Genomic DNA, 27264 nt, shown 5'->3' on the forward strand with positions numbered 1-27264 from the left:
AGAAATCGCCTGAGAAGGAAGTAATATTGAAAGAAGAAAAGGCTTTAGCTCCTAAAGACAAAACTCCACCCGAAAAACCCTCTGAGATAAAACTTAAACCTGACGAAATTACGGAAAAGGAGAAATCACCTGAGAAAGAAGTAACATTGAAAGGAGAAAAGGCTTTAACTCCTAAAGACAAAACTCCTATACCCGAAAAACCCTCTGAGATAAAACTCAAGCCTGATGAAATTACCGAAAAGGAGAAATCGCCTGAGAAGGAAGTAACATTGAAAGAAGAAAAGGCTTTAGCTCCTAAAGACAAAACTCCACCCGAAAAACCCTCTGAGATAAAACTCAAGCCTGACGAAATTACGGAAAAGGAGAAATCGCCTGAGAAAGAAGTAACATTGAAAGAAGAAAAGGCTTTAGCTCCTAAAGACAAAACTCCTATACTCGCAAAACCCTCTGAGATAAAATTCAAAACTGACAAAATTACGGTAAAGGAAAAATCGCCTGAGAAAAAAGAAGTATTGAAAGACGAAAAGACCTTAACTTCTAAACACAAAATGCCTACACCCGAAAAACCCTCTGAGATAAAAATCAAACATGACGAAATTTCGGAAAAGGAGAAATCGCTTGAGAAAGATGTAATATTTAAAGGGGAAAAGGCTCCTAAAGACAAAACTCCTACATCTGAAAAACCCTCTGAGATAGAACTCAAGCCTGACAAAATTACAGAAAAAGAGCAATACCCTGATAAAGAGGAATTATTGAAAGACGGAAAGGCTTTAACTCCTAAAGACAAAGCTTCTACACCCGAAAAACCCTCTGAGATAAAACCCAAATCTGACGAAATTACAGAAAGGGAGAAATTGCCTGTAAAAGAAGAAGTATTTAAAGATGAAAAGGTTTTAACCCCTAAAGACAAAATACCTACACCCTCTGAGTTAAAACTCAAAACTGACGAAATTAAGAAAAAGGAGAAGTCACATGTGAAAGAAGAAGTATTGAAAGAGAAGGAGGCTTTTATTCTTCAAGACAAATCCCCTACACCGGAAAAACTTTCTGAGATAAAACTCAAACCTGACGACACTACAGAGAAGAAGGAATTGCTTGAGAAAGAAAAGGAAGTTTTGAGAGAGGAAAATGCTCGCTGTCCTAGAGACAAAACTTCACCGGGAAAGATCTCTGAGATAAAACTAAGACCTGACAAAATTACGAGATCGCCAAGCAAGGAACAAGTACTGAAAGAGCAAAAGGCTCCTTTTAAATACAAAACTCAACTTTCAACTGAACAAATAATTGAGATTACACACGAAATTAAGGAAACTATAGAGGGGAAATTTGAATGTAATGAGGAAATTGCTCCTTCTACTAAACGTAAAACACCTCCACACGAAATTATTGAGACAGAGAAATTACTTGAAAATAAAGATATAAAAACTGACATGGCTCCCTTCCCCAAGAAGAAATCTCCCACTTATGAAAATTTAACTGGGGTAAAACAGGAGCTTCAGGAAATTGGATGTGAGGCCTTAATATCGAAGGAGAAACAAACGATCGAGAAAGAATCCAATGCATGCTTAGGAGCGACAGATTTACATGATGAAGATCTGTCTAACAAGACATTTTTATCCAAAGACGATGAATTTCGGGCAACAAAACAGAATATCGCTGAACTTGTAGCTAAAAGGGAGGCGTCTTTTGAAACATTTTTCGAGAAACAACGTTGTAGAAAAGTATCAGAACACGTGGAATTTGATAGCAAAGTAACTAAGGATATTAAAAATGATTCGGCAATAAAATCAGGAGAAAGTGAAAGAGATACAATTACGCTTTCCAAATCTGAGAAAACTTCAGCTACAAGTAAAGACTTGAAAGTTACTTCTACAGGTGATGACAAGTCTGCCTACTTTTCTTTTACTTCACAAGAAGGCTCTGATGGTAGTCAATATAAACAGATCGATTCATTAAATGTTAAACAAAGTCGTTCAGATTCTACTAGCAAGTTTTCTGTGTTAGACACATCTATTCACGGGGATAATTTAGAAATTATAGACAGATTGTCTCAATCTATAGGAATTCATAAACACACTGAATTTAAATCATTATCAACTACAACCGATACTTGTGAATACATATCTGAGGATACTGCAAAATTGGATCATTTCGAGGGGAAATCTCAATTAGAAACAACAACTTCTTCCCGAGCTTCCATAGTCGATACTGATTCTGAGTCGTCAAACCTCTCGTCATTCATAGGTCCCAAATCCGTTTTAACTCACAAGGAAATCACTTCCGCATCTGCATTTGATTCTACCTCAACAGCAACTGAAGTTCCTACGGCACCAACGGACACCATTCATAAAGGTACTGAAGTTTCGGAAGTAGATCGTATGATTTCTAAACCTCCTGTACCTGATAGTAAATTAGAGGCTGTTGCTGTGACTGCCATTAGTCAGCTAGATTGCGATAGAACTCATTCTTCTTATCATAAGAAAACTGATTTTAGTCACGATAGTTCCGCCATAGATGAATACATTACTTCCGATGAAATTTCATACTTAAGCTCAGGGTTACATAGTGATTCTGCAAAATTATCCGAAACTGAAGCCGAATTAATATTTTCCGAGACCGATTCATCGGCGAGAATCGAAGCTAGTAAAAGAGCTACAAGTGATTCAATACCGGAGGCTCCAATAAGCGATTCTCAACCTGTCGTTGTTATGACAGACGACATAATTGAAGTAACTTTGCAAAATGGCTTTGATAGTGATCATAAAAAGTCTTCCGAAGTTGTAGTAGAGGAGAGTAAAGTTAAAATTGGCAAAAGTAAGCAGAAAGTTAGTGATACAACGAAAGTAATGAAACCCAAAAAGAAAATTACAAAAGCTACCCCAAAATTGCGTTCTTTTAAAACTGAGAGTGACGCTGATGTGAGTTCTGATGACGACAAATTTATTCAAAAAACTAGAACTACGAAAAGTACCACAGTTACATCGAAAAAACCGCAAGTTTCAGGTATTCCAAAACGTGTAAAATCAACTAGTTCTGTTACGACTGAAAGTACCAAAACTACACATCAGTATTTGAAGAAAAAAATAAAAGAACCTGAAACGACTCCGATACGTACAGTGCGCAAATATGACACAAAAGTTCATGGTTACATGCAATCGACTTTATCACGTGACATGAAAATCGATAAACAAATTAAAGAAAAAGAGACGTTATTGCAAAAGGGCACCAAAAATAAAAAAGAAATGGATAAAATCAACGAGAATTTGAAAAGTAGTCTAAAATCGAAAACAGAGACGCGTAAAACCGAGACAAGACATGCATATCAACGAACTACATTTTCTTCGGAACGAAAAGTTTCCAGTTCTAGGGAAGGTACTCCTGTTAAATCTAAACCCAAGAAAACTGAGGAAACTTTGAAAAAGCCTCCGAAAAAGAAGGAATCTAAGACTGTGGTACTTGATAGCAATAAATATGCCGAAACTCGGGCTAAGTCTAAAACTACCACACCTGGTGATAGTAAGGCCACCACATTGCAGAAAAGCGAAGTGATTTTTATAAGAGACAGCCCTAAACCGAGTGCCTCTCCTACTAAACTTAAACGTACCGTAATTATCGATCAAACTAAAAAAGAAAAAGAGAAATTTTCGGACGTTTCCGATAGTGAGAAAGTGGTGCAATTCTCGGATCGTATCCGAAGTCAATCAGTCATTCCTTCAACTTATCAAGAACTAATCTCAAAAGAGAGGAAAGAAAGTGTGAGTCCGACATCTTTACCGGGTAGTCCAATCCGGGTACGATCGGCCAACGGTGGTACCAAAGTCATAACGTCGGARGTTTTCACTCGGACTCAAAACTACACCGGATCTATCGAAGTCATCTACCGCCAACCGTATGAAAACGTCCGAAAAATAGCCAGTACTCTTAAAAACGAAACTGAGATGTCACTAATTGACACAACTGACTCGAGTTTGTCCGAAAGTGTGGCTTTGCCAAGTCCTCCTTCAGATCATGATGTCAGTTCGGACACCAATGGCCGTTTCCGGTCCCTCTCTCCGAYTTCCCCCCGGAAACGCAAATCACTCGAATCAATTAATGAATCCGATCATCGCGTCTCTGATATAATCCCTTGTACGGAGATTGTAGAAGAAGAAAGTTGTGCCATCCCAAGACAGTTGGTGATGTCGCAGTACCAGGAAATGGGGCACAGCGCCGAAGAGCGTCTCTCGCCCATAATCGACGTGAAAGTCGTTTCGCCGTCGCGAATCAAATATCAGTTCGATTATGAGGATAGAGGCGATAAGGATGAGACAAGATCAGGTACCGCGACTTTTGTGTTGCCTGACACTAAAGCGATGTCATCCCACAGCATGGCTTTCCGAATAGAGACACGTAAAGAGGTATAAAACCTAAATTTAGACGCTTAGTTTTGTTCTATGCTTGCGAAAATGCCCAAACTAGTAAATTAGCTTAGTTTAGTTTTTAGTTTTATTAGAGAAACAGTTCTAAAGGAGCCATGGTAAGTACCTCGGTAGTACCCAAGGATACATGGTGGTTAGAAAATGGAAAAACTGACAGATTTTCTCCCACAATTGCAGGAAACTCTCGTCCACAAAGATTATTTCGATCTCAAAGAATATCTCTTTTTCGAAAAACTCACCAAATCGTACCGTTATCTTTCTATTATCTTCAAAGAGGTCGGTGGAGAGTAGAAGATGAGTTCTTTCGGTGGTACCATCCCTCAGATTGCTATAACACCCGATGCGAACGAATGGAACTCTTCGACAAACMATATCGCAGAAACTTTAACCGAYGTCGAAGATTTAGAAGAAGATGTGAGCAAACCCAAGTCTAAACTAAAAATTAAATTGAGCGACGATGGGGCAATTACAGATGTTGAGGATTTGGAAGGTTCAGACACCGAACTTGAAACTAATGTGCGAACAGTGTCTGTCAATGATTTACAACTAGACTCTTGCAAAATTCAAGAAATCGGTAATTTGGGAAATACTTCACAAAATTTCAAATTAAGACCTGAATGGCTAAATCCCCCGGATGGTGGTGTAACAGACGCTGAAGATTTTGCTACAGATGACGAGTTCACTCTTGGAGATGTACCAGAACCTGAGATTAATTTCGATGATTACCATTCCGACTATGTGAATATTTCGAGTGACTATAAGCAAAAAATCGAAAATCTTTCTTTACCGGCGGTCGGTACTAACCAACTTACTGACATTGAGTCAGTACCTTCGGACAGTGAAGGTGAAACTTTGATCAAAAAAACTAAACCCAGGCGGCGAAGAGCAAAACTTTGTCATAAACATGGAGGTAGTGACAAAGATGAATTTCCAAAACCTCAACGTTTCCCCAAAATAAAAAAATCAATGTCTCACCCTTGTTCCCTTCAATCACAAAATAGATTGTTCGGGTTTGAGTCAGACGGGGAGGCTGAAAATGATTGTTTTCTAAAATTCCCACTTGCTAAAACTAACAAACGCGTTCTCACAGACACTGAAGATTTGGARGAAGGTGGCAATAAAAATGRTATTGAGGAAAAAGAAAAAATWAAAGATGATAGTAATGATTCGACTCCTGTTGAAACCGATGTTGAGTCTATTGAAGGTGAAATTGGAAAATCTCAAGTRCCTGAAATTCTCCTACCACCTCCAGTGCGTACTTTGGTGTTTTTGCATGAGGACAAATCGTTGGTACCAACGACCAAAATTTTGCCTTTGGCCGAAGTTAATACTCTTGGGTTGGGTTCCGAAGAAAGTGGTGGTACTACCGACATTGAATATTTCGAAAGTGATGGTGATTTTCTTACTGTTGAAACCTTTAAGCGAGCACCCACTCCTGAAATCAGCGGTTATGAATACAGCAATGTTGTTTACGGCGAAGGCAAATTAAATGTGTCCAAACCAAAAGAAGAACCGCTTACTGATACTGAAGACTTGAATGTTGTTGGACGTCCAAGATACAAAAAATTGAAAAACAAAACTTTGCAAGTTGTTGCTTCAAATGACCAACCGACAACCGACACTGAGGATTTTTTTATTAGTGATTCACCCAAATCTCCAGTGAGGAGGCAGAAAGTTGTTGAAATGTCTGTAGAAGGRTTATTTGTTCCCTACTATGTAAAAGATACATCTTCCAAAGACTTGGATGGAACTTCCACTACTAGAAACCGATTAAGTGTCAAAAAACCCAAAAATGTGACCTCTAGTCCTGARTTGACCGACGTTGAAGATTTAGCAGCGTCTGGTGATGAGGAAAATATTCGTTCGCAAACTGCAACTCCTAACGAGTTTGCTAAACATTTGGAACAACAGAGGTCATCAAAAGTCCACATACAAACCACCAGAAAACTTGATTTTGACAATCCCAATGAAATAATGTACCTTAAAGGTGGTTCTTACCACCAAACTCATACCGATATTGAAGATATTTCAGAAGACAACGAAGAAGAATTTCAAATAGGTAAAATTCTAGTCAACCAGTCTGTAGGCTTGGTTAAGGTAAATTATGCTTTTTATTTGCTTTAAAACACTTGTTATCGATTGGTATCAGGTAAGCTAATGCATGCTAGCTTTTATAGATTGAAGAGAAGAATCATTGTCACTAAAATTGTTATTTTTTTTTGTAGAGTGGGATGTCTCAAAGAAGTCAGCATCACAAGAAGAAGCACCACAGGACGCAGAACAGCAAGGTAAGTTTTTAGGTTAAGGCAGCACAATTGTTGCACTTATTTTCATACAGAATTCATAAAAAAAAACAGTTGTGCTAAATTCTATTCAATCTCAACAAGCAGGTATTCAAAAATTGAGCGGCTAGGGTCATTTCCATTCATTTCGTTTTCTTTTTTCTAACAGTTTGATTAATTTTTTTTTTAATTTGTAAGCCAAGGGATGCTTTATGTGCAATACTTACAAAAGTAATTGTACTCACACTAATTAGAATAAGATAAAAAGTGCTTTTCTATAGTTTTATTTGAGGATAGGTCAAGCTTCCACTAATTGAGTGGCGATGAAATTTTTCTTTTTGTTAGCAAATTCTACAAGGTAACATTTTTTTAAACGTTAATATTAATGGCGGATCGCTTGTTAATGCATGCGCATGGCAATTAATGCACATTTGCATCTTGACGCTTGATAGTCAGCTTAAAACTTAACCGTCTTAAGCTAGAGTTAGCTTTTGGGGCGACTTTTGTTTATTTAACATCATTCATTATCATTGAAGCAGGTAATAGGACGAAACGAACTGTTTGCAAAAATCAAACAAGTATTCTTACCAGCGAGTTAATGCATTTTTTTCTGTTAAAGCCACAGCCAAGTTTGTAACGTACGAAAGCGTYCTGTTGAGACCGGATCGCGACTCATCCTCACCCCCTACTCCCCCTATTACCTATAAACAAATAGATGCAATGCTTGAAAAAATGCTATTTGAAGTGGAAAAACAGGAAAAACTTTTTGGTCTAGATTTAGATTTGCTTGAGCCGAGCGATGATTCGTTTGTTAATACTTTGGAATTGGTGCCTGACACTGATGCAGTAATTGAAATTCCGGTCAAAAAATCGGAAGTTTATGAAAGTCGACGCGAAATTCAATTAAATGAAGACGAAGAACAGGAAGATTTCGCAAATTTGTTGATCGGAGGGCCACAAATCGCATCAAATGAGTCGTTGAGTGAAACCCCGGACGACGATTACGAACCTATTGAATATAACGCATTGAAACACGTTTATCAAAGATTAGACTCGTATCCTGAGAGCGAAATTTGGTTCGAGGGTACTTATCGCAACTTAAGTATAGTACCAGAAGAAGACGAAGATGAGTGTACGAGTCTGTTGAGTAATTTTTCAAATTATCCCACTCGGAGTACTTCTTCAAATCAATATTCGGTCTACGATTCATTTCCGACCCACGAAAACACTGAATCAAGTGTTTCAGAAACGAGCGATGATTCAGACGAAGACGAGTTATGTGATGTCAAACAAGAGAGTATTGTTAAAGCTGAAGTAAAATTATTGGTGAAAACGTCAGAAAATGGCAAAGAAGCAATCGAGATTAGATCGGTGAGAGAGTTCCTTGAGAACCCACCCGAAAAATCTAAAAACCCAGAAGTGAAGAAAAAATCACTCGGCAAAAAAATAAGCAATTTGAAGAACAAATTCACCAGTATGGTAGATCGCAGTAAGCGAAATTTTAATTTCAAGCCGATTGAAAATGATTCGTGCGAAGAACTTTTACGGAAAGAGAAAAAGCCGTCGTTTATTTTCCAACAATTATTTGTTAAAACTCCCGACAGTGAGAATGACGGGTCTTTACAAGATTCCAAACGTTTTGGTAGCCGGACTGAATTAGTTGCGAGTTCCTCTGAACGTTTTCCTTTAGTGTACGACCCTGATGAGGAAGTGATTCAAGAAATACGAAGCGTAGATTTGCATGCAAACATTCCATTTTATCCATGTTACAATCGAAGCGATTTAAGTCAGTATGGATTTAAGCCCCTTTCTTCTCCTCACACTAATCCTTTCACTGAAACCATCTCCAATCCTTTCAATGAGTGCGATCAGATCCCGAAGGCGTATTGCGATTGGTTCGAAGATAATAGCGGAGGTAAAGTCCGAGTGATGGTAACACATCGAACTCATCCGCATGGTGTTGAAAGTTTTGTATTTAGTTAGTTTGATTTAACTAATGACGCATTAACTTTGCTGCCGTAAGGATATTTGGTGATTTTTCTTTACTTAAGGTATAAGATGGTAGTTAGGATGGCTTGTTGGGAATTGCATGTTTGCAGGATTGTCAACCACGACCGAACGTTTAGTAGCTAGTAACGAAGAAGCATTGCTAKACAAACCTTTAGGCCAGCAGCTTACTGGTTTATCTGTCATTGACGATAATTTAGTTACCGATTTAAAAACCGTACTCGAACAAACTAACGCTTTTATCCAATCTGAGTCACAACCGGAACCGTATGACGCGCTTGCGGAAAAATATACGAGAAAAGAACCAATCAATGTACGAAAAGTCGATGATCATAAAAATAACATGAACGAAAAGAAGAAAGCTAAGAAGGGTTTCTTTGGCTCTATCAAAACATTTGTCGAACGGTCATTCGAATCCGATTCTGAGTCAGAGAAATCGCCGAAAAAGTCCAAAAAACCTAAAAAAGAGAAAAAGAAGAAAACCAAAGATGAGAAGGCAACCGAACAAGATTTGCCACCAAGGAAACCAAAATTGCCAACACCACCATTGGCACCTAGTGACATTGATAGTATTCCTTTTGCTGAAGCTTCAGTTTCTGATTTACCCCCGCCATACAAACCACCGGATGTACCAATTAACGAAGAACAAGTTCCAGTCACTGACCTAGATGCTGATCTTGATGTTCAGGTAACTGAACAAACTCCAAAACCAACTGAAATAAAAGAAAAAGTTCAAGAACAAGTCTTGAAAGATAAGAAAAAAGGCAAAGCAAAAACTGTTGTTGTACAAGAAGTCACAAAAACAATCGAGCCTTTGGTAATAGAAGCAGAAGAATTTTCAATAGTTGTTGATCCCACCAAGAAAGAATCTCCGAAAAAATCAAAAGAAACGTTTACTATTAATATTGATCAAACCATAGAAAAGAAGGAAAAAGAAATTTTAGAAAAATCTCCAATCTTGTCCGAAGAAAAAATAATGAAACCTTTTGCTGCTCTGGAACAGATTGATGTCCCAGTCAGACCACCAAGAACTAAAGACCAYATATATGAAGATATCGAGGATCCTGCAAAAGTTTCACAAGATGTCATCAAGGAAGTAACTACAAATTTGATTCAAAATGAGATGAATAATTGTGCTTGGTCTGATGTTACTCCCGCTCTTCAAAAAGTACAGAAAGATGATGAAGCACAAAAAGAAATTGTTGAAAAGCATGACAAAGAAATTTTGAAAGAGAAAGAGAAGAAGGATGAAAAGAAGAGTGGATTTTTCAGTTTGTTTAAGAAACGGGATTCAAAGAAAGATGACGAAATGCCCATTATTGAGAAGGTTGAGAAGAATGCACTTTCTGAAGAAATATTGAAAGATATGGATGATTCAAAGAAATTTATTTTGGATGAAGTAGAAAATTACCATGATGTGCGTCCATTTCCAGCAAAAGAAAGTATGACGGAAACTGTTGCTTCTACTATTAAGTCAGAAACAGAAGAAACGAAAGCAGAAGAACGCAAGGTAGAAGAATCAAAAGTACAATCTGAAGGTTTCTTTGGTTTATTCAAGAAACCCAAAAAAGACGAAAAACCTGCTGAGAAGAAAGATACTGAGAAGAAAGCCAAGAGAGATGAGAAGAAGCTAGAAGAAAAGAAGTTGGCTGTGATTTTGTCGGAAGAAGTGCTTAAAAATATATTGGATTCAAAACGGTTTTTGGAAGGTGAAATACAAAATTACCATGATGTCAGACCTGATGACGCTAAAATGGAAGAAAAAGTTGTACATGAAGAGACACCAAAGCACATTATTGAAGAGTCTTCACCTAAAAAAGTTACGGATGCAAAAAAAGAATCGTCACCTAAACCATCTGGACTTTTTGGTCTTTTCAAAAAATCAAAAGATACAGAGGTAGAACAACCTGTGAAAGAGGTAAAGGAAACTGAACAAATCTTGACTGCTGAAATAGAAAAGCCTGAAAAACCAAAGCTCGAACCTGAAGAAAAGAAAGTTGAAGAGGTTGAGAAAACCACCGCTGAAGCTGCTGAAACTCAATCCGGCGGTTTCTTTGGTTTCTTGAAAAAATCTAAAAAAGAAGAAGAAGCTGCACCAGCACAACCTCAGTTGTCAGAATCTGTGGTCAAAGATATGACCGATACTAAACAATTCTTAACTGCCGAAGTACAAAATTACGAAGATGCTCGACCTTTAAAAGAAGAAGTGTTTAGTGAAGAAAAAACGACAGAGTCTGCGGAACAACCGTCTTCTGGTTTCTTTGGTTTATTCAAAAAAAACAAAAAAGAAGATGAGAAGATTGCCCCGGAAAAAGTAACTAAAGAGGTCGCAGTTGAAGAAAAGCTTGTCAAAGTTGCGACTGAAGAAGAAAAAACGAAGAAAGTCGTGGAAGAGGCGAGGGAATCTTCACCAAAACCAGGTTTCTTCGGTCTCTTCAAAAAATCGAAGAAAGACGAAGAAGAAACAATTCCAACAAAACCGCCTCTATCAGATTCTGTCTTGAAAGATATAAAAGAGACCACCCAGTTTTTATCACATGAAATAGATAATTATCATGATGTAAAACCTGTGAAATTTGCACCAATTTTAGAAGAAAAAATTGAAAAGTCTCGGGACGACACGGTGGAATCTTCACCTAAATCTTCAAGAGGACTCTTTGGCATTTTTAAGAAATCGAAGAAAGACCAAGAAGAAATACCTGAAAATAAAAATCCGGTTCTCTCTGAGGCAGCTTTGAAAGATATGAATGATACACGTTTATTTTTGCAAACAGAAATTGACAGTTATCATGATGTAAAACCGGCGAAATTTAAAGCAATTAAAGAAGTGAAAGTTGATAAGGATGTTGATGAACCACAAGAACTTTCTCCCAAATCACGTGGCCTGTTTGGTATATTCAAAAAAACAAAGAAAGATCGGGAAGGATCAGTTGAAGCAAAACCTGTATTGTCTGAAAGTGTTTTGAAGGATATGAAAGATACAGACGAATTTTTATCAGTGGAAGTAGAAAATTATCATGACGTTAGAGCTCCCGAAGAACAAAACCAAAAAGCAACAGAAATAAATGTAGAATCTTCCGCTAAACCATCCATGGGTTTGTTTGGTATCTTCAAAAAATCTAAGAAAGATGAAGAAGTTAATGAACCTACTAAGCCCTCCGATTCTGTTGAAAAAGAAGTAACCAAAACCGAAATTGAAAAACAAGTTGAAACTACACTGGACAAATCTAATTTGCTTGATGAGGAAAAAACAGCAAGGTCAATTGAAGAAAGAACTGAGTCATCACCAAGTCGTGGCTTATTTGGCATTTTCAAAAAACCCAAAAAGGAAGAAGATTTACCAGAAACCAAACCTACGCTTTCTGAAGAAGTAGTCAAAAATATTGCTGATACTGACACATTTCTGACTGAGGAAGTGAAAAACTATGATGATGTTATACCCGAAAAATCTGCTTTGATTGATGAAGAGAAAATTACAAAAACGGAAAAAGAGAGGACCGAATCTTCACCATCTCGAGGATTATTCGGTATCTTCAAAAAAGTCAAAAAGGAAGAAGAACCTTTAGGAACAAAGACAACACTTTCAGAAGAGGTTGTTAAGGATATTAATGACACCACTCAATTCTTAACTGAAGAAGTAGTAAATTATCATGATGTAATGTGCGAAAAGTCTGTTTCGATCGATGAAGAAAAAGTTACAAAAGTGGTGGAGGAGCGCACAGAATCTTCACCATCTCGGGGATTATTTGGAATTTTCAAAAAGACTAAAAAGGAAGAAGAACCTTCAGAAGCAAAAACAACACTTTCAGTAGAAGTTGTAAAGGATATTAATGAGACCACTCAATTTTTAACTAAAGAAGTAGAAAATTATCATGACGTAAAACCTGAAAAAGCGATTTCAGCTGATAAAGAAAAAATAACGGAAGTAGTAGAAGAAAAAACCGAATCTCGTGGTTTGTTTGGAATTTTCAAAAAATCTAAGAGAGAAGAATCAATAGAACAAAAAACAGCTATTTCTGATGAGGTAGTAAAGGAAATGGCTGATACTAGTAAATTTTTSAGTGATGAAGTGGAAAATTATCATGATGTTAAAACTGAAGCAACGGTCGTTGAAACTACTGAAGAAGCAAAAGCTGCACCTGTGGAAGAACAAAAAGTTTTAAAATCAACTGAAGAACAAACAGAATCTTCACCTTCACGCGGATTGTTGGGCATTTTCAAAAAATTTAAAAAGGAGGAAGAAAGTCCAGATGTAAAAAGCGCTCAACAAGATGTTAAAAAAACACAAGAATTTATTTCCACTGAAGTAACAAATTATCAGGATGTTAAACCGGGGATTACTGAACTGGAAATAGTTACGCCAAAAGATGTTAATGACGACGAAACGAAACAGGAAGCCAAGGTTGGGTTCTTGTCAAAGTTTAAGAAAACTAAGAAAAAGCCAAGCTTGACTGAAACACAACTCTCGGAAGAAGTACTGAAACAAATGGACGAAACAAAGAAATTTATATCTACTGAACTCGAAAATTATGAAGTTGCAATAACCGAGAGTGTTGATAAAGATAAAAAAGAAGAAAAAACTGTCACTTTTGAGGACACTAAATCAAAGATGGTGACAGAGATTCATCTTCCTCAGGTTGAAGTTGCTCATGTAGTTGAGATGGCACCTAAAGATGTGACAGATGTCATCAAAGAGCCTGCAGAGGAAATTAAGGAAACAACAGAGATTATTGCAAAAGAAATAACTCAGACACAACAAGCTGAAGAAAAAGAAGTAAAGTTAAAGAAAGATAAACTAGGTAAAGAGAAAAAAGGCAAAAAGTTTAACATATTTGGAAAGAAGTCCAAGTCTCAGGATGCCTCTTTTGATGAAAATAGAGGAAAAATAGAAGTAGAAAGTGAAGGATCACCAAAAAAACAAAAAAGGCGTAAAAGCAGTAGCCCGTTTAAGTTTTTCGAAAAAATGAAAAAGAGCGAAGAAGAAGTCAAAGAAACTGAAACTGATGAACAACCTCAAATCCATGCTAGAACTGAAACTGTCACTAAAGAAGAACCAAAAGATGATTTGCTGGACATTGAGTTTGAAAAGGAACCTGCAATAAATTTAAGCGAAGAAGTTTTAGGTAGTTTAGAGAAGAAAATGGAGGAATTAAAAAAGAAATATTCACCTGAAGTTCAAAAACAAATCAACGATTGTCGCGATTTTCTATTTATAGAAGTTGATAACTATGAAGATGCTAAACCTGTGGTTGTTACCGATATTGATTCTGAAATAATATCAACTGACGCTACTAAAGCTGTTGATGAAATTATTAATGAAGCGTCAAAAGTTATTGAAGATGGTAAAAGCCAAGCTAGCACTGTAAAGTCTGAAGTTGTAGAGATTTTCACAAAGAGTGACTCTGAAAGTGAAGACGGAAAAAAGAAGGAAAAGAAAAAAGACAAAAAATCTGGAGGATTCTTCTCCAAACTAGGAAGTTTGATCTCAGGAAGCGTTGACGAGGCTAAGAGTGAAATTGAAGAAGCTAAAAAGGGAGCTGAAAAAACAGCCGCTAAAACTAAAGCAACAACTCAGAAAACTGTAGATACAACAGTTAAAAGTGTCCAAGGTAAAGTTGAAAAAACACAAGACTCATTGGTCGAACAAATTAAAGAAATTGAAGAAATTAAAGATAGTTCTATTGCTACGACTTCTCAAAAGATTGATGAAGCAAAAATGGGAATCATAGATCTAAAAGAGTCACTACTGGAAACAATTACAAAAACTGGAAAAAAAATTGAAGCCATTAAAAAGGACACCGCAGTTAAGACTGGAGACATGAAAGATGCAACGATGAAAAAAGTCGATGATGTTACAGAAAGTGCACAGACGGCTTTTGAAAAATCAAAATCTGACATGTCGCAAAAAATTCAAAAAGTAGAAGAAACAACAAAAGAAATTAAGAAGAAAACTGAAGAAAGTATAAGAACTGCTCAAAACTCTGCTGTCAGGAAGTCTGACGATTTACARAAGGATATCAAACACAAAGTAGCAGACGAAAAGAGTCATCTAGAACAAAAGATAGGTAAAACAGTTGAAGGGTCTACAAAAATTTTAAAAGAATTTGAGAAAACAACGGATGAAGTGGTAAAAGCAACGGTAGAGAAAGCAGAAGATGTTAAGACTAGTGGACAACAATTTTCTCAACAAGTCGTTGAAACCACCAAACAGAAGACTGAAGAAGTAAAACATGATGCCGAGAAAGCAAAAGCTTATATCGAAAGTGTAGGGAAACAAAAAATTRATGATTTAGACAAAACAATAGAAGACATGAGAGCCAGAATTGAAGACGAAGTTAAAGATATTCAACATTCAACTCAACATAACATTGATGATTTAGAAAATGTAAAACATAAAGCAATAAAGGATATTGAAGCGGTGGCTAAACAAAAATTTKATGAAATTGAGAAAACAAAAGGAGATATAGAAGGCTCTATTGCAGAGAAAGTTGACGATTTGAGTAAGACGGCTGCACAAAAAGTAAATGGATTTGAAAAAATTAAAGAAAGTAGTAAACAAGCAGCTGCACAACAAATAGAAGAACTGTCACAAGTTAAAGAGACAATTGAYCAGGATTTGAGATCTGCAACCACGAAAAAAATTGACGACGTTACAAAATTCAAAGAGGAAAYTGGAGACACTGCTAAAGAAAAAATGGAAGACGTCGCAAAAACGTCTTCTAAAATTGGGGWTGATCTGACCAAAGCCAAGGATAAAGCTCAAGAAGCAATTGCTAAAAAAATAGACGAAGTTGCTAAAGATAAAGGTAATATTAAAARTACGATAGAAAGTAAAGCAGAAGATTTACACAAGGAGACTATCAAAAAAATAGAATGTACACTTGCCGAACTGACTACAGTAAAAGAAAATACAAAAGAACTTTTGACGGAAACAGCCGACGAATTTGCCGCTGCAAAACAAAGCGCAATCGAAAGATTATCTAAAGCTCAAGATGTGTCGTATCTATCCGAAGCAGAAATGGGAAAAATTATTCACATAACTGACGATACAGAACAAAAAATGACTGAAGATGTTGGAGCAAAAGTTACGGATAAGTCTATGTCGAAGCAAAAGGATTCTATCACTGAAACCGTAGCTCAAAAGACAAACGAAGTATCTAAAACAGCTGCAAAGAAAGTCGACGATTTATCAACGACTATTGGTTTGGGAGAAGAAGCAGTAAACGGCTTTCAAAAATCAACATCAGAAAAGTTGAGTAAAATCGACAAGACTAAAGAAGAAGCTATCGCCGACCTTTCAAAATTGAAGGAAAGTACTTCAGGGACTCTGACTCAGTTAACAACAGAAACTGCAAAATCAAAAGAAAGTGCAATTGAAGATTTAATGAGAATAGAACAAAGTCTAAAAGACACATCTTCACAAATTGCAAGTGAACTCTCAAAGGGAGTTTCACAAAAAAAGGATGATTTTCAAACAGCAAGACAGAAAGCTATTGACGATATTGAAAAAATAAAGGGAAGTGTTACTAAAATTGATGATATTCCCAAAGGTACTGCAAAAAAAGTTCGAGAAGAAGTTGATCAGCAAAAGAAAGAACTTGATGATGAATTATCAAAATTAACATCTTCATTAGAACAGTTATCAGAACCTGTCGTGAAAGATATACAAACTGTAAAATCATACGTTACTTCACCCACAATGGCACGACGAGCCGAGTCACAGAGGTTTTCTCGTGAAGAGCGACCAATAGTTCGTGAAGTGAAAAGTGGACAACAAGATGAAGATAGCGATGAAGAGCACTACACTGTGACCGAGCCAGAAGATGTGGAAGATAAGAAACGCAAACCTTTATTTCATTTAGAATCTGAAGACGATGATTCTTTCGAGGTGGCTAAAGGTGCTAAAGATAGACGCGACAGTGTTAAGTCAAATGTTTTGGAGACTTTGAGTGAAAAAAAGTTGGATAATTTACTGAGCGACTTGGAGGTTCAGTTGGTGAAGGATTTAGACCGGTCAGTGACTGAAGTGAAAGACAAAGGCGAAAGTAAATTGACTAAAGCCGAATTAGASTTAGAAACGATTAAAAAAGACTCGCAAGTTGATGTCGACCAGATCGAGCAAAAATTACGTGACTTGGACAAAGCGTTAGATTCTCTAGAACAGGCGTCCGATCCTAAGCTTGAGAAAAAGTTGCATAGGGTCGAACGCAAGTTCGAACGGATGGCGTCTGAAGTAATGGACAAAGACGTTGCGGGAGCGTCACCAACCGAGGTCGAGGCGCGTCGTGAGAACGAATTTCAAAAACTCGTCTCGCAGCTGAGCACTGAAGAGGTATCAGACTTCCAGAAAGAGTACAGTCATTTATGGGACGAGACCACGTTCTCAAAAACCGAGGAATGGGACTCGAAAACGCCCGATAGTCAAGTTGACGTGCAGGAACTTCCTCAAGGTAGATGTTAATTGATGTCAGCTTAACTAAAGTCAGTCAAAAGTCCTCTTCTCTTTCTCTTATTCACATCTGTCATCCTCACGCCATTTTCTTGTTTATCGCAAGAAGACGCATGCATTCGTTTAGCTAATTCATCCGAAATGTGTTGAAATCCATGTCACAAACATATCGGGGCCTAGACTGGTGAGGTTCATTGTTTCGATTGTATCGTAGGTGAGGTCGTTTACCTGGGACCTGTCACTTTAAATAAAGATAACTTAGTTAACAAGGCGGGCATCGAAGTCGATGTCATACCTATAATGAGGAGTCCTTGTCATACCCCCAAACCCAGCAAGAAAAACAAACGGGCCAAATCCGCGATGGATTTCTACGAAGGATCCAGTCCCTCTAAAGAATTCGACAGGGGTAGCCTCCCCGACCTTAAACGAACCTCCCAAAAAGGCTCCCTTGTCAACACTATTCTTGAACTCAACCCCGACAGATTTCTGTACGGTAGTACTACATCCGTGATGAGTACCGCGTCTTCCAGTTCGGAACTCTCCAGAGGCGAAATTATGAACGCAGTGCTTGACTGGCTTGACAAGTCGAGTCAAATGAGCAAATCTCCGCTCGATTCAGCCAGTATCACTAGCTCAGACTCGAATTTGTCAATGGGTGCCAAAACGCACCCAATCACCCCTACCATCTGTATCACGAATGGACAAAGCAAAAAACAAGAGAAACGTAGAGGAAAATCCAAAGGTCGAGGTATGCGCACGGGTTTAGAACGGTAGACCCGACATAAACGGGGCCCGATATGTTTGATTTTCTTTTGCATGGGTAGTTAGCAGGGTGACTGTAACCATTCCCACTCAAATCGGTGGTCTCTTACCCTGTTAGACGGCGTCACGCCTTAGCACAAGCAATCTTGGCTTTCATATGTTTATTTTCCTTATATTTGGTTACTCTGACTTCATTTTTTGTTGAGTTTTATTTCGTTTGGTCAAGGGATAAAACGGTAAGTGCGTGCGACCCCAGTAAAAATCGGTACAATACCTGCCTGTCAATGTGAAAAAAATAATCAACTAGTACTAACCTTTGTATTGCTAGTCCCCGCTAACATCTAACCGCCTCTTTTTAGAAACCATCGCAACACTAACCGAAGATACTAAAACCGTACCACAACCCAAACCTCGCTTTGCTAAAGAACCTCCTCTACAATTCAATGACCGAGAACCCAAACTAGAAAAACAAATATCACCAGTACGGGACGATTTACTCGACGAGGAGGACTCGGCGGTTCCTGAGACTTATTCAGACAAGAAAAAATTCTGGGAAAATGTTACGAAAGAAAAGAGAATGAGCTTGAATGAAGTGCCAACACTCGACAAAGATTTTCTCAAGAAGAGAGTCTCAGTCCACGAGGTTCCAATCCCAAAACCTCGCTCCCAAGTTCAGGTTTCCCAAAGTATAGACGAGACGGGACCAACAAAAGATGAAGCAGAACCAGAAACGAGAATCATGTCTGAATATCAAGCGTCTTTCCAACCGCCGAGCGAACGTAAATCAAAAACTCCACCAAAACTCGAATCGGATAAAGAAAGTAGCACTGATTCTGAATCCGACAATGTCCACCACAGTGGTACCAACGAAAATGCCGGCTATATTAGTGACAGTGGAGATGTGGAACACTACATCTCCGATTCGGAAATCGAGGATCGTGTTCCACAAATCCGCGAACGGCAGATGAGCGTTTTCGCACCACCTGTGGCAGCAGTCCGAAAAACCATCTACGAAAGATCCGCTTCTTTACCTACGGAAGACTTGTACGAAGTGTCAGCACGAAGTATCAAACTCAGAAAACAGTACTACGAGGAACAAATCAAGAAGGAGATGATCGAAGAGCAATTAACGAGTGAAATTGAGGAGGAACCGTCGCCTGAACGGAAAACTTTGATCACTTCACTGGAACAACAACTAAGCGAAGAGAAAATTACTGTTAAAGATATCGCACGTTCGTTCGATGAGGCAACCAAAAAAGAAGTTTCTTTCGAAGATGATCGTCAAAYGCACAAACCAGATTCGACTTTAACGCACATTGAGGATCAAACAKCGATTTCAACMGAAATCCTAGAAACGCACAAAGAAATCGATGTTGATTCTCAAACAAAACGATCCTCGCTTGGGTCAGAACAGAGTTCTTCGTCAGATATGGATAAAGTAACGAGGAATGAGAGTACTTCTAAGCCGGATTCTATGGAGGTACATGTGGACAAGAGCGAAATTGAGGACTCGGAAAAGCTTGCCGAACTCGACCAAGACGCTACCGATTTAGAAACCAAGTCTTTAGACTCATTAAATGCCGTAGAAATGTCCCCAAAATCGACCTATTCTGCTGACGAAGCCATTCCCGAAATTACAGTCACTTTATCAGGGAAACAGAGACGTATCAGTGAAGAAAGTGACGAGTATGCACCCAAACCTGACAAACAAACAGATTTAGACTCCCCAATACACGTGCCAGAGGAACACGTCGAAGATACAGTTTGGGAAGTGTCAGTTCAGTCACAACCTGAGGCTCGTTTTGACGAAAAAGTCACTTCTTTCGATTCTGCCACTATCGAAAAATTCGAAAAAGAAGATGATTTGAGTTTGAGTACTCGAGATGAGTCCGATTTAGGATCGGAAATCCATCAAGACCATTCCGACTCTTACGCTTCCGACAAAATCAAGTCTGAGAGTCATAGTGATATTGAGAGGATTATTTTGGACAGTCTACAACAACAGAAAGTTGACCCTGTGGAAGCCAAAGCTATTGCTAGTGCCCTAATTGARGAAATCGAAGCCGAAATACAACGACGCGAGTGTTTACCTCCTACTGCTTCAACTGGGGACGTTTCCGACTATTTGAAATACTTAGCAGAGACAAAAGGTTTAGATGAACGAGAAGTTGAATTAGTTGAGTCGGTTTTAGCGAGGCGACAACGCGAATTGGCAAAATTGGCTCGTGGTGACACTCAAGCATCGAGTATTGAGATAACGGATGAAGATTTGAGATACAGCGGAGCGGAAATAGATTCTACTCATCTACTTGAACAACAGATAAGTCAATTGAAAGCTGAAAAATTTGACGATATTAAATCCATGACTTTCATGGATAAAATCGAYGAGAAACAGAGCGAAGAGTCGCACCAGAGCAAAGATTTTGAGAGTTGTGAGGATGGAGTCATTACTGGAGTCAAGAGTGACTTCCATACAAAATCTTTCGAAAGTATGAAAGGCGAAAAGTGTGAAACTAGAGATACAATTTTTGAAGAAGACGAAACAATCTCAGAAAGTGGGATTCAAGAGACGCAACACGTGGAAGCCAAAGTTGAAGCTGTAGCAACTGAAACTTTGAGAAAGAAGAGTGAAGACAAGGAAGTGGATGAGTACAGGGAGAGTAGTATTGATGTTAATAAAGAGAAAACATTTGATCTATCAACAAAAAAGATAGAAGTTGATTCTGAAGATTCATTTAAGCAGAAAATTGAGGAAACTACTGCTAGAAGTGACGTTACAAAATCAATTATCAAGCATCACATTGATGTAAAGGAAAAATCGCCGGCTGAAGAAATTAAATTGAAAGGTGAAATCACCTGTGAGGATTATTCCTCGAAAGATGAAAGCAGTAAAAGAGAGTCAATAAGTGAGAGTAAAGAAATCGTCGGTGGGAAAATTGAGAAAGAAGCTGCAATTGAAGAATCTCACATTAAAACGATTCAAAAGGAATTCCTCGATAGAGAAACCGAAGAAATTCGCTCAGACGAAGATAAAGACATTACAACGAAACAGACTAAAATTAGGAGCAAAGTTATATCAACCGATGTTGTCCATGAATCATCATCATCGAGTGAAACTAAAGAAGAAGTCGAAATTGTCGACTTAGACCCTTCCCTACTGCCCAGCGAGATGGGCGAAATCAAAATCGTCGAAAAACACGAGGAAATCAAACGAACCTCTAGTAGCGAATCAAAATCGAGTATTGAATCGGGAAAATCGCCGGAAGATCAATTTTCGACGTGTTCCTCCGRACGTAAAGGCGATTCAGATCCGTTAAGACTCACAGACAAGTCTGAAGTTCTAATGAGGAAAACAAGTTCACTTTCTAAAGTCGATCGTAAGTCGGGAATTGATTTTGAGACGTATTCGAGCTCGGGTGAGAGTCACTATCACAGCTTTGAGTTAGATAGCGGGAAGAGCAGGCCGTGTTCTTCTGATGTTGAAGGATTGGTTGCTGCTGGGTCTTCCGAATATGAAAGTGCGTTAACATCACAGGATTACTCATGTCCGTCTCATATAACCTCGACTGAGTACCACTCAGCTGTCAGTAGTTTGAGTTCGAAGGAAAGTATGAAAAGTCTTGATAGTGAAAGTTCTGGTCATTTGGGTAGTGTGGAAGTGTCTGAATTGTCAGAAACTTTGGTACCATCAGCGAGTGACTTGGAGGGTGATATTTTAGACACCGGTGATGATGGAGGTTGGAATGAAGAGATTGACGATGAACCGAGTGATAAACAATCAAAAATGAAACGATCTCACGAGATGACGTTTCAACCCGAACCTAAACTTCTATCTACCGAGTCACCCCAGACTGAGGAAGGCGACCGGAAGTTTACAAGTATGGATGACGGAAGTGTTGTTAGTATGAGTTTATCGAGTACTTCCGGTACGACTGAACCTAGAACAGTTATCGAATTGTCACGAGCGGATTCAGAGAGAATCGAAGGTGGAAGTATGTCAGTATCTGGCATATCCGATCAGTTGAGTATTGAGGGAAGTTGTGATAGTTTAGTATTCCACCAACCAACACCACTCACTACTTCTGATATGAGTACCTCAACTGGACAAGTCGAGGGTAATTTGCAAATCGAGTCGATCACTTTTACTACATCGATGGTGAATGAAAGTGGAATTCGGAGTGTTAGCACTCAAGTAACTTCCGAGAGTCATACCCCTGAAGAAGACCGCGCTGGAAAACCCACCGAACCTCAACAAAACGGAAAATGTCCACCGGAAGTCAAAAAGAAGTGTCACAGACGACAGGAGAGCACAAGTTCCTTTGTGCCGCCAAAAATGGGCAGTTTTGAGCAAAAATACCAATCCGAATTGACTGAAAGTGACAAATACACTGCCGAACTGAGCTTTAAAGAGGTCATTAGTGACGAAAAGAAAGATATTGATGAACGCGAAAAAGAGGAAAGTTACGAAACTGAAGCCGATCAAGGTTTCCACCGAGATGTCCGTGAGGGTAAATACCAAGAAGCTGAAGAAGAAATCAAAGACGATACTCCAGAATTCAGTTCAGAAACTCAAGCCAGTGTTGGTGAACTGGAACAAGAATACACCTCAGCTCTAGCACGAGCTCAAGAGGTGCGGAAAAAATCAGATACCAGTCCTGACTTACACATCCACAAAGAACCGCTAGAAAAACGTGACTCTCACGGAAAATCCAGCAGTACCTCTAGTGAAAAATCAAGTTTTGAGGAAGCAGAAGCCGAAGCTGCTTTCAACATGGTGGCACATGTCTCACCCGCGCATAAAATCAAACAGATTTGCCCAATTCTCGAAGATGAAGATGCGGAAAAGCACGAGTTGGAAACTCGAGAAAGAGCACAGAAGGAGTATGAGAAACGTCGGTCACAAATCCGTGATCAAAGTCCAGGATCAATTCCTGATATTAAAGTTACGCAACATATGACACCACTAGTCGATCGCAATTTCCATTATCCGGATTTGGAACTCGAGGAGGAAGAACGAGCCAAAGAAAAAGAAAAGGAGAGTGAGACCCAGAAATCAACACCACAAACACCTTCGAGTAAGAGTTCCGAGGATACGGATCAAGGGCGTGAATACGTGCTTGAAGATTCTGGAATTTCAATACCGGAAGAACCGAAAACTGAGTCTAAAAGTACTGTAATTGAGCAAACAGTAAAGGAGGAAGCTGATAAAGATACGGACTCACCAAATAGTGATTCGTTTGAAATGTTGGAGAAACCAGACGTTTTAGATGACTTTGTGGTGATTGAGGAAGTGGGGAAAGAAGCACAAGAGTTTGATTCGGAAGGGAAGAGTGTTAGTATTAAACAAAAAACAGTCAAACGATCAAAGAAACACGATGAAGAAGTTGAAGCATATTTGACGAGGTCAGCCCCTACTCCACTTACAAAAATGACCGATGTTAAGTTTTACCCTGATGGGTCGTCCAGTGAAGAATTAGGTTTTGATTTTGAAGATAGTCCACCCATAAACAACGAAGCTTCTGCAAGTAGCTACGAAAAAGAGTTAGAAGCGAACAAAAAATGGATCGAGCAACAGTTTCAAGGAGACCAAGCGGCTCGAATGGCCGCTGGTTAYGACTACGAGATGGAGTTTGAACGAGGTCCTTTGGAAGATATCAAAGAAGAAGATATCAACGATTTTGATCCGACTTCCAGCAGGATTGGAAGTGTAGGTTCGCAGAAAGARTCAGGAGGTAGTCTMGGAAGTGTCAAAGATTCGTATTCAAGTACACCGGATTATGATGTTTTGGCTGGCCGAAAATACTTTACCCGAAGTGGGGAACATGATGATATTTCAATGTCAAGTCTGCAAGAGTTTGAGAATTTAGAAAGGGCCATGTCTTTAGAGACAAAAAGGTACCATCAAGGTTCGCAAGACTCCTCCAGCAATGGTAGTTTTAAAACCAGATATTATGCGAGTAAATCAGGACAAGGTGACGACGTTTCTGTCAGTTCACTCAAGGAGTTTGAGGGATTAGAAATGGCGTGTATTGCCGCCCACAAGGTTGAAGTCAAGGCCAAAGAAGAGGAAGCAATGTTGGCTCAAATTGACGAAGGACAGGAAAGTCTTGCCTCTGAGTCGGAAAGTTGCGAGACGATTTCAAGAACTGACAAAAAACTAATTCCAGATTCTGATGAGGAGGACTACGAGAAACGAATGTTTGAAATTGATGAGATTATAAAACAAGCACAGAGTAATGTTGAGCGGTTTATTGATTTAAAAGAAGGTGAGAAAACGGAGTCTTTGGGTCGTGGTGATTCAATTGAAGAAGTGTCCAAAGTACCAGACTTGGATCTTGACACACCTGTAGTCAGGTCTACTATCAAGGTACAATGGAAGGAGAGTGAAGACGTCATGGTCACGTCCACTGATTCGATCGATGGTAAAATTGAAGAGAAAGGGAGCCACCATGATAGTACCGACAGTCTTGATCAGAAGACTGGTGCTGATATTATGACAGCAAGTACCGACTCTATTGAATTTCAATCGAGAAAAACCGAACCGATTAATTTACTGAGTGACAGTATCGAAATCCGGGATGAAGCCTGTGGGATGATTTCGAGTGATTCCCTGGAACTTGCAGCCAAACAAACCGAAAATATGTTAGAAAGCACTGACAGTTTAGTCGATCCGACTAGTTCAACTGCGACTCATGCCACTTATCAATACGAAACCGATTCTGTCTTTTCTGGAAGTTTCACAAGCGGGGGTTCAAATACCATGGTGTCGTCTACGGACACCATAGACCCAGTTCAGGTCGATATAGCAGCAGCAGCTCGCAAAGTCTGGTTTGACGAAGATACCGCAACTCGAAGAATCACAACTGAGTATATCCAAGACTCGAGTAAACCCTACGTGACTGAGGTTATAGAACCTCTTGATGAAGAAGGGTTCTCTCATACGATTCACCGAAGGGTCGAGCTTCCGCCAGAGATCAGAAAAGTCACATTCCACGGCAGTGATGCCGACGAAAAACTCAAACAGTTTATTGAGGACTTCAACGAGGGAGAACACGTTGAAGAGGTGGAAGAAGTTGACGCTGCTGGAAATGTGCACACAAAACGGGTTGTGCAGAGGAGGTTTATCGTAGAGGGGCCAGAAATGGAGGAGCTTGTTAAGAAAACCGTAGCTAGCAAAACTAACCAACTAACGTCTATTCCTAAAGAAACGACAGGTTTGTGGTTGTACTAATAAATTTCGTTTTATTTTATTTTATTTTTCAGTTTTTGTATTATTTACAAGCGTATTGCACTTTAGTTTAGGTTTACGTTATGTCACTTCACTCGCTGGGGTAAGTTATCATTTTGGTTTCGATGAGTTTGCATGAGGTTTGTAGATGCATGAGATTACATCTGAACCACAATTTGGGTAAACTTTTGACCTAATTGTCCGTTTTCTTCCTTAGGTGAGGAGTCCAGTTTTGCGGCAACGGGCGGACTCAAGGAATCCTCATTGAAAGGTGAGTTTTAGATCGGTTTTAGTTCTCCCGTTTAGTGTTTAAAGTAGACGAGCGTCCAGATTTTTGTTTTTTCCGGTTTAGCCCAAACATCCAGACGACGCCAACTGCGTTATGAAATCAGTGTTGATGATCAAATCGAGGTGGATCCCCGGGAACATGACTGGCGTTTTAATTTACCTGAACATGGTAGTGATGCATTTAATTTTAATTCAGTTTTATTCACTTCACTGTGTCCTTTCGATGTTTTTTGTTCCTTCGTGGAGCATCTTTGGCTTGAACGCAAACTCATCATCATTGGCTAGGATGCACCACGAATTTCCACCATTTACGATGTACATATTTCGATGTTTTCGGCTAATGCATATTGTGATTGTAAATATGTTAACAATCATGAAGGTTTTTGTTTGGTCGTTGTCAGTTTTTTTTTTCTCATCTATTCTATTTCAGATTTTGGACACATTTTCTGATGCAGTGCACTGCATTTTTTGTACATATTCAGCATGATTTTAAGTATTTRCAAAAGTGAGATAATTAATTTCGGTGTTTTTGCAGTTGAAGGAGAGGAATCTGGGACAAGTGGCCAACAAACCGGTCAAACGTCGCAGCAGAGGTACCATTAAATTTGGCTAACTCAAGTGATACTCATTGTGAATTTCAGATCGGTGGCCGATCAGCATCAACTTTCTGAAGAAATGAAACAACTCCTCAAAGAGTTAGAAAAGGAAAGCAAGCAATAAATGGACGTTCCCTAATTATCGATGTGAAATTAAATGTTAAAAAACCCAAAAAACATATCTCGGTGTTTGACGAAATGAAAACAACAAAACGCAATATGAAGAAAATCTTTGGCTTTCGCAAATGTTAGAATATTATTCCTATGCTTGCTCTAGAAGTGAGTGATTGACAAAAAGTTTAGTTATGGCTCAATTTGTTTCTTATTTGTAAATTGTCCATAAATTCTTGATACAAAAGCATCCTGCCTGGAATTTTGAACACTTTTGCCGGATTCGCGCCGGATTTCGGTGTTATTTTTGACGTGCAATTATTTTCTACCCTTTGCCATTTTACACTAATCGGAAATATTCCAGTTATGACTGCAAGCTCGTAATTGTGATATTTCGCATGAAAATTTAGTAACGATGTACTTATTTTAATAACGATAGTGATTTCATCATCTCGTGTAACAATACCTTGCAATTTGAGATGCTATTTTATAATTTATTGCTGTTGTTTTTTGTTTTAATTGTACACTATTTGTTATGTATTGCAAGTTAATGTTACAGTATTTATTATGAGGAATATTTGTATAAAACGAACGAATAAGAAAGGAGAAAGCAAATTTAGATTTGGAATTTTACTTGATAGGATTTCATTAATTAGCTTAAACTGAATTTGCGGTTGTAAGTTCACATTTTTCCAACTTTTTCGGCTTTCGGGGTTTGTGGTTTATCCCCGAACGAAAAGATTGGAAATTTGTATGACCATCACTTATAATTTATCTCAATGTGAATTAAATATATAACCTGTGTATCAGATTACAAAATAAAGCTTTCAACAAAAATAGCTACTTTTTTTGATTTTATCAAGTTGGTATAGAGCAAACTGTCAGAAACTTTCACCTCAATGACAAATAATCCAGACCCACAAAAAAAAATAAACGAAAACACAGAGGCAGATGACGTTTCAGTATTCTTCCCGATCTCAAGCCATAGCGGAACTTTAGACCTAAGTCAGGCTTTAAAGGAAGCAGAGGCGGAGAAATCGGAAAAGAATGGAAGACAGGAAGACAAAAAGAAGGAGAAGAAAGAGAAGAAGGAGAAAGAAGAGAAGAAAGGAAGTTCAAGCAA

At 38.6% G+C, this 27264-nt stretch overlaps 1 protein-coding gene across 1 annotated transcript in view; it reads left to right on the plus strand.

The window, feature by feature from the left end:
- LOC123006332 (titin-like) overlaps window positions 1–26978 on the plus strand; it is a 58443-nt gene extending 31465 nt beyond the window's left edge. Inside the window, exons 26-34 of the mRNA XM_044400744.1 lie at window positions 18–4317; window positions 6644–6706; window positions 8800–17157; window positions 17371–17904; window positions 18278–25132; window positions 25364–25417; window positions 25499–25603; window positions 25970–26027; window positions 26076–26978. Coding sequence (XP_044256679.1) covers window positions 18–4317; window positions 6644–6706; window positions 8800–17157; window positions 17371–17904; window positions 18278–25132; window positions 25364–25417; window positions 25499–25603; window positions 25970–26027; window positions 26076–26154 — 20406 coding nt within the window. The 3' untranslated portion in view covers window positions 26155–26978. The remainder of the gene's footprint in view (window positions 1–17; window positions 4318–6643; window positions 6707–8799; window positions 17158–17370; window positions 17905–18277; window positions 25133–25363; window positions 25418–25498; window positions 25604–25969; window positions 26028–26075) is intronic.
- The last annotated feature ends 286 nt before the right edge of the window (window positions 26979–27264 follow it).

This window comes from Tribolium madens, unplaced genomic scaffold (genome assembly GCF_015345945.1).
Source record: "Tribolium madens isolate multiple individuals breed KSU strain unplaced genomic scaffold, Tmad_KSU_1.1 Scaffold_11;HRSCAF=98;Tcas5.2_LG3b, whole genome shotgun sequence".
Lineage (NCBI taxonomy): Eukaryota > Metazoa > Arthropoda > Insecta > Coleoptera > Tenebrionidae > Tribolium > Tribolium madens.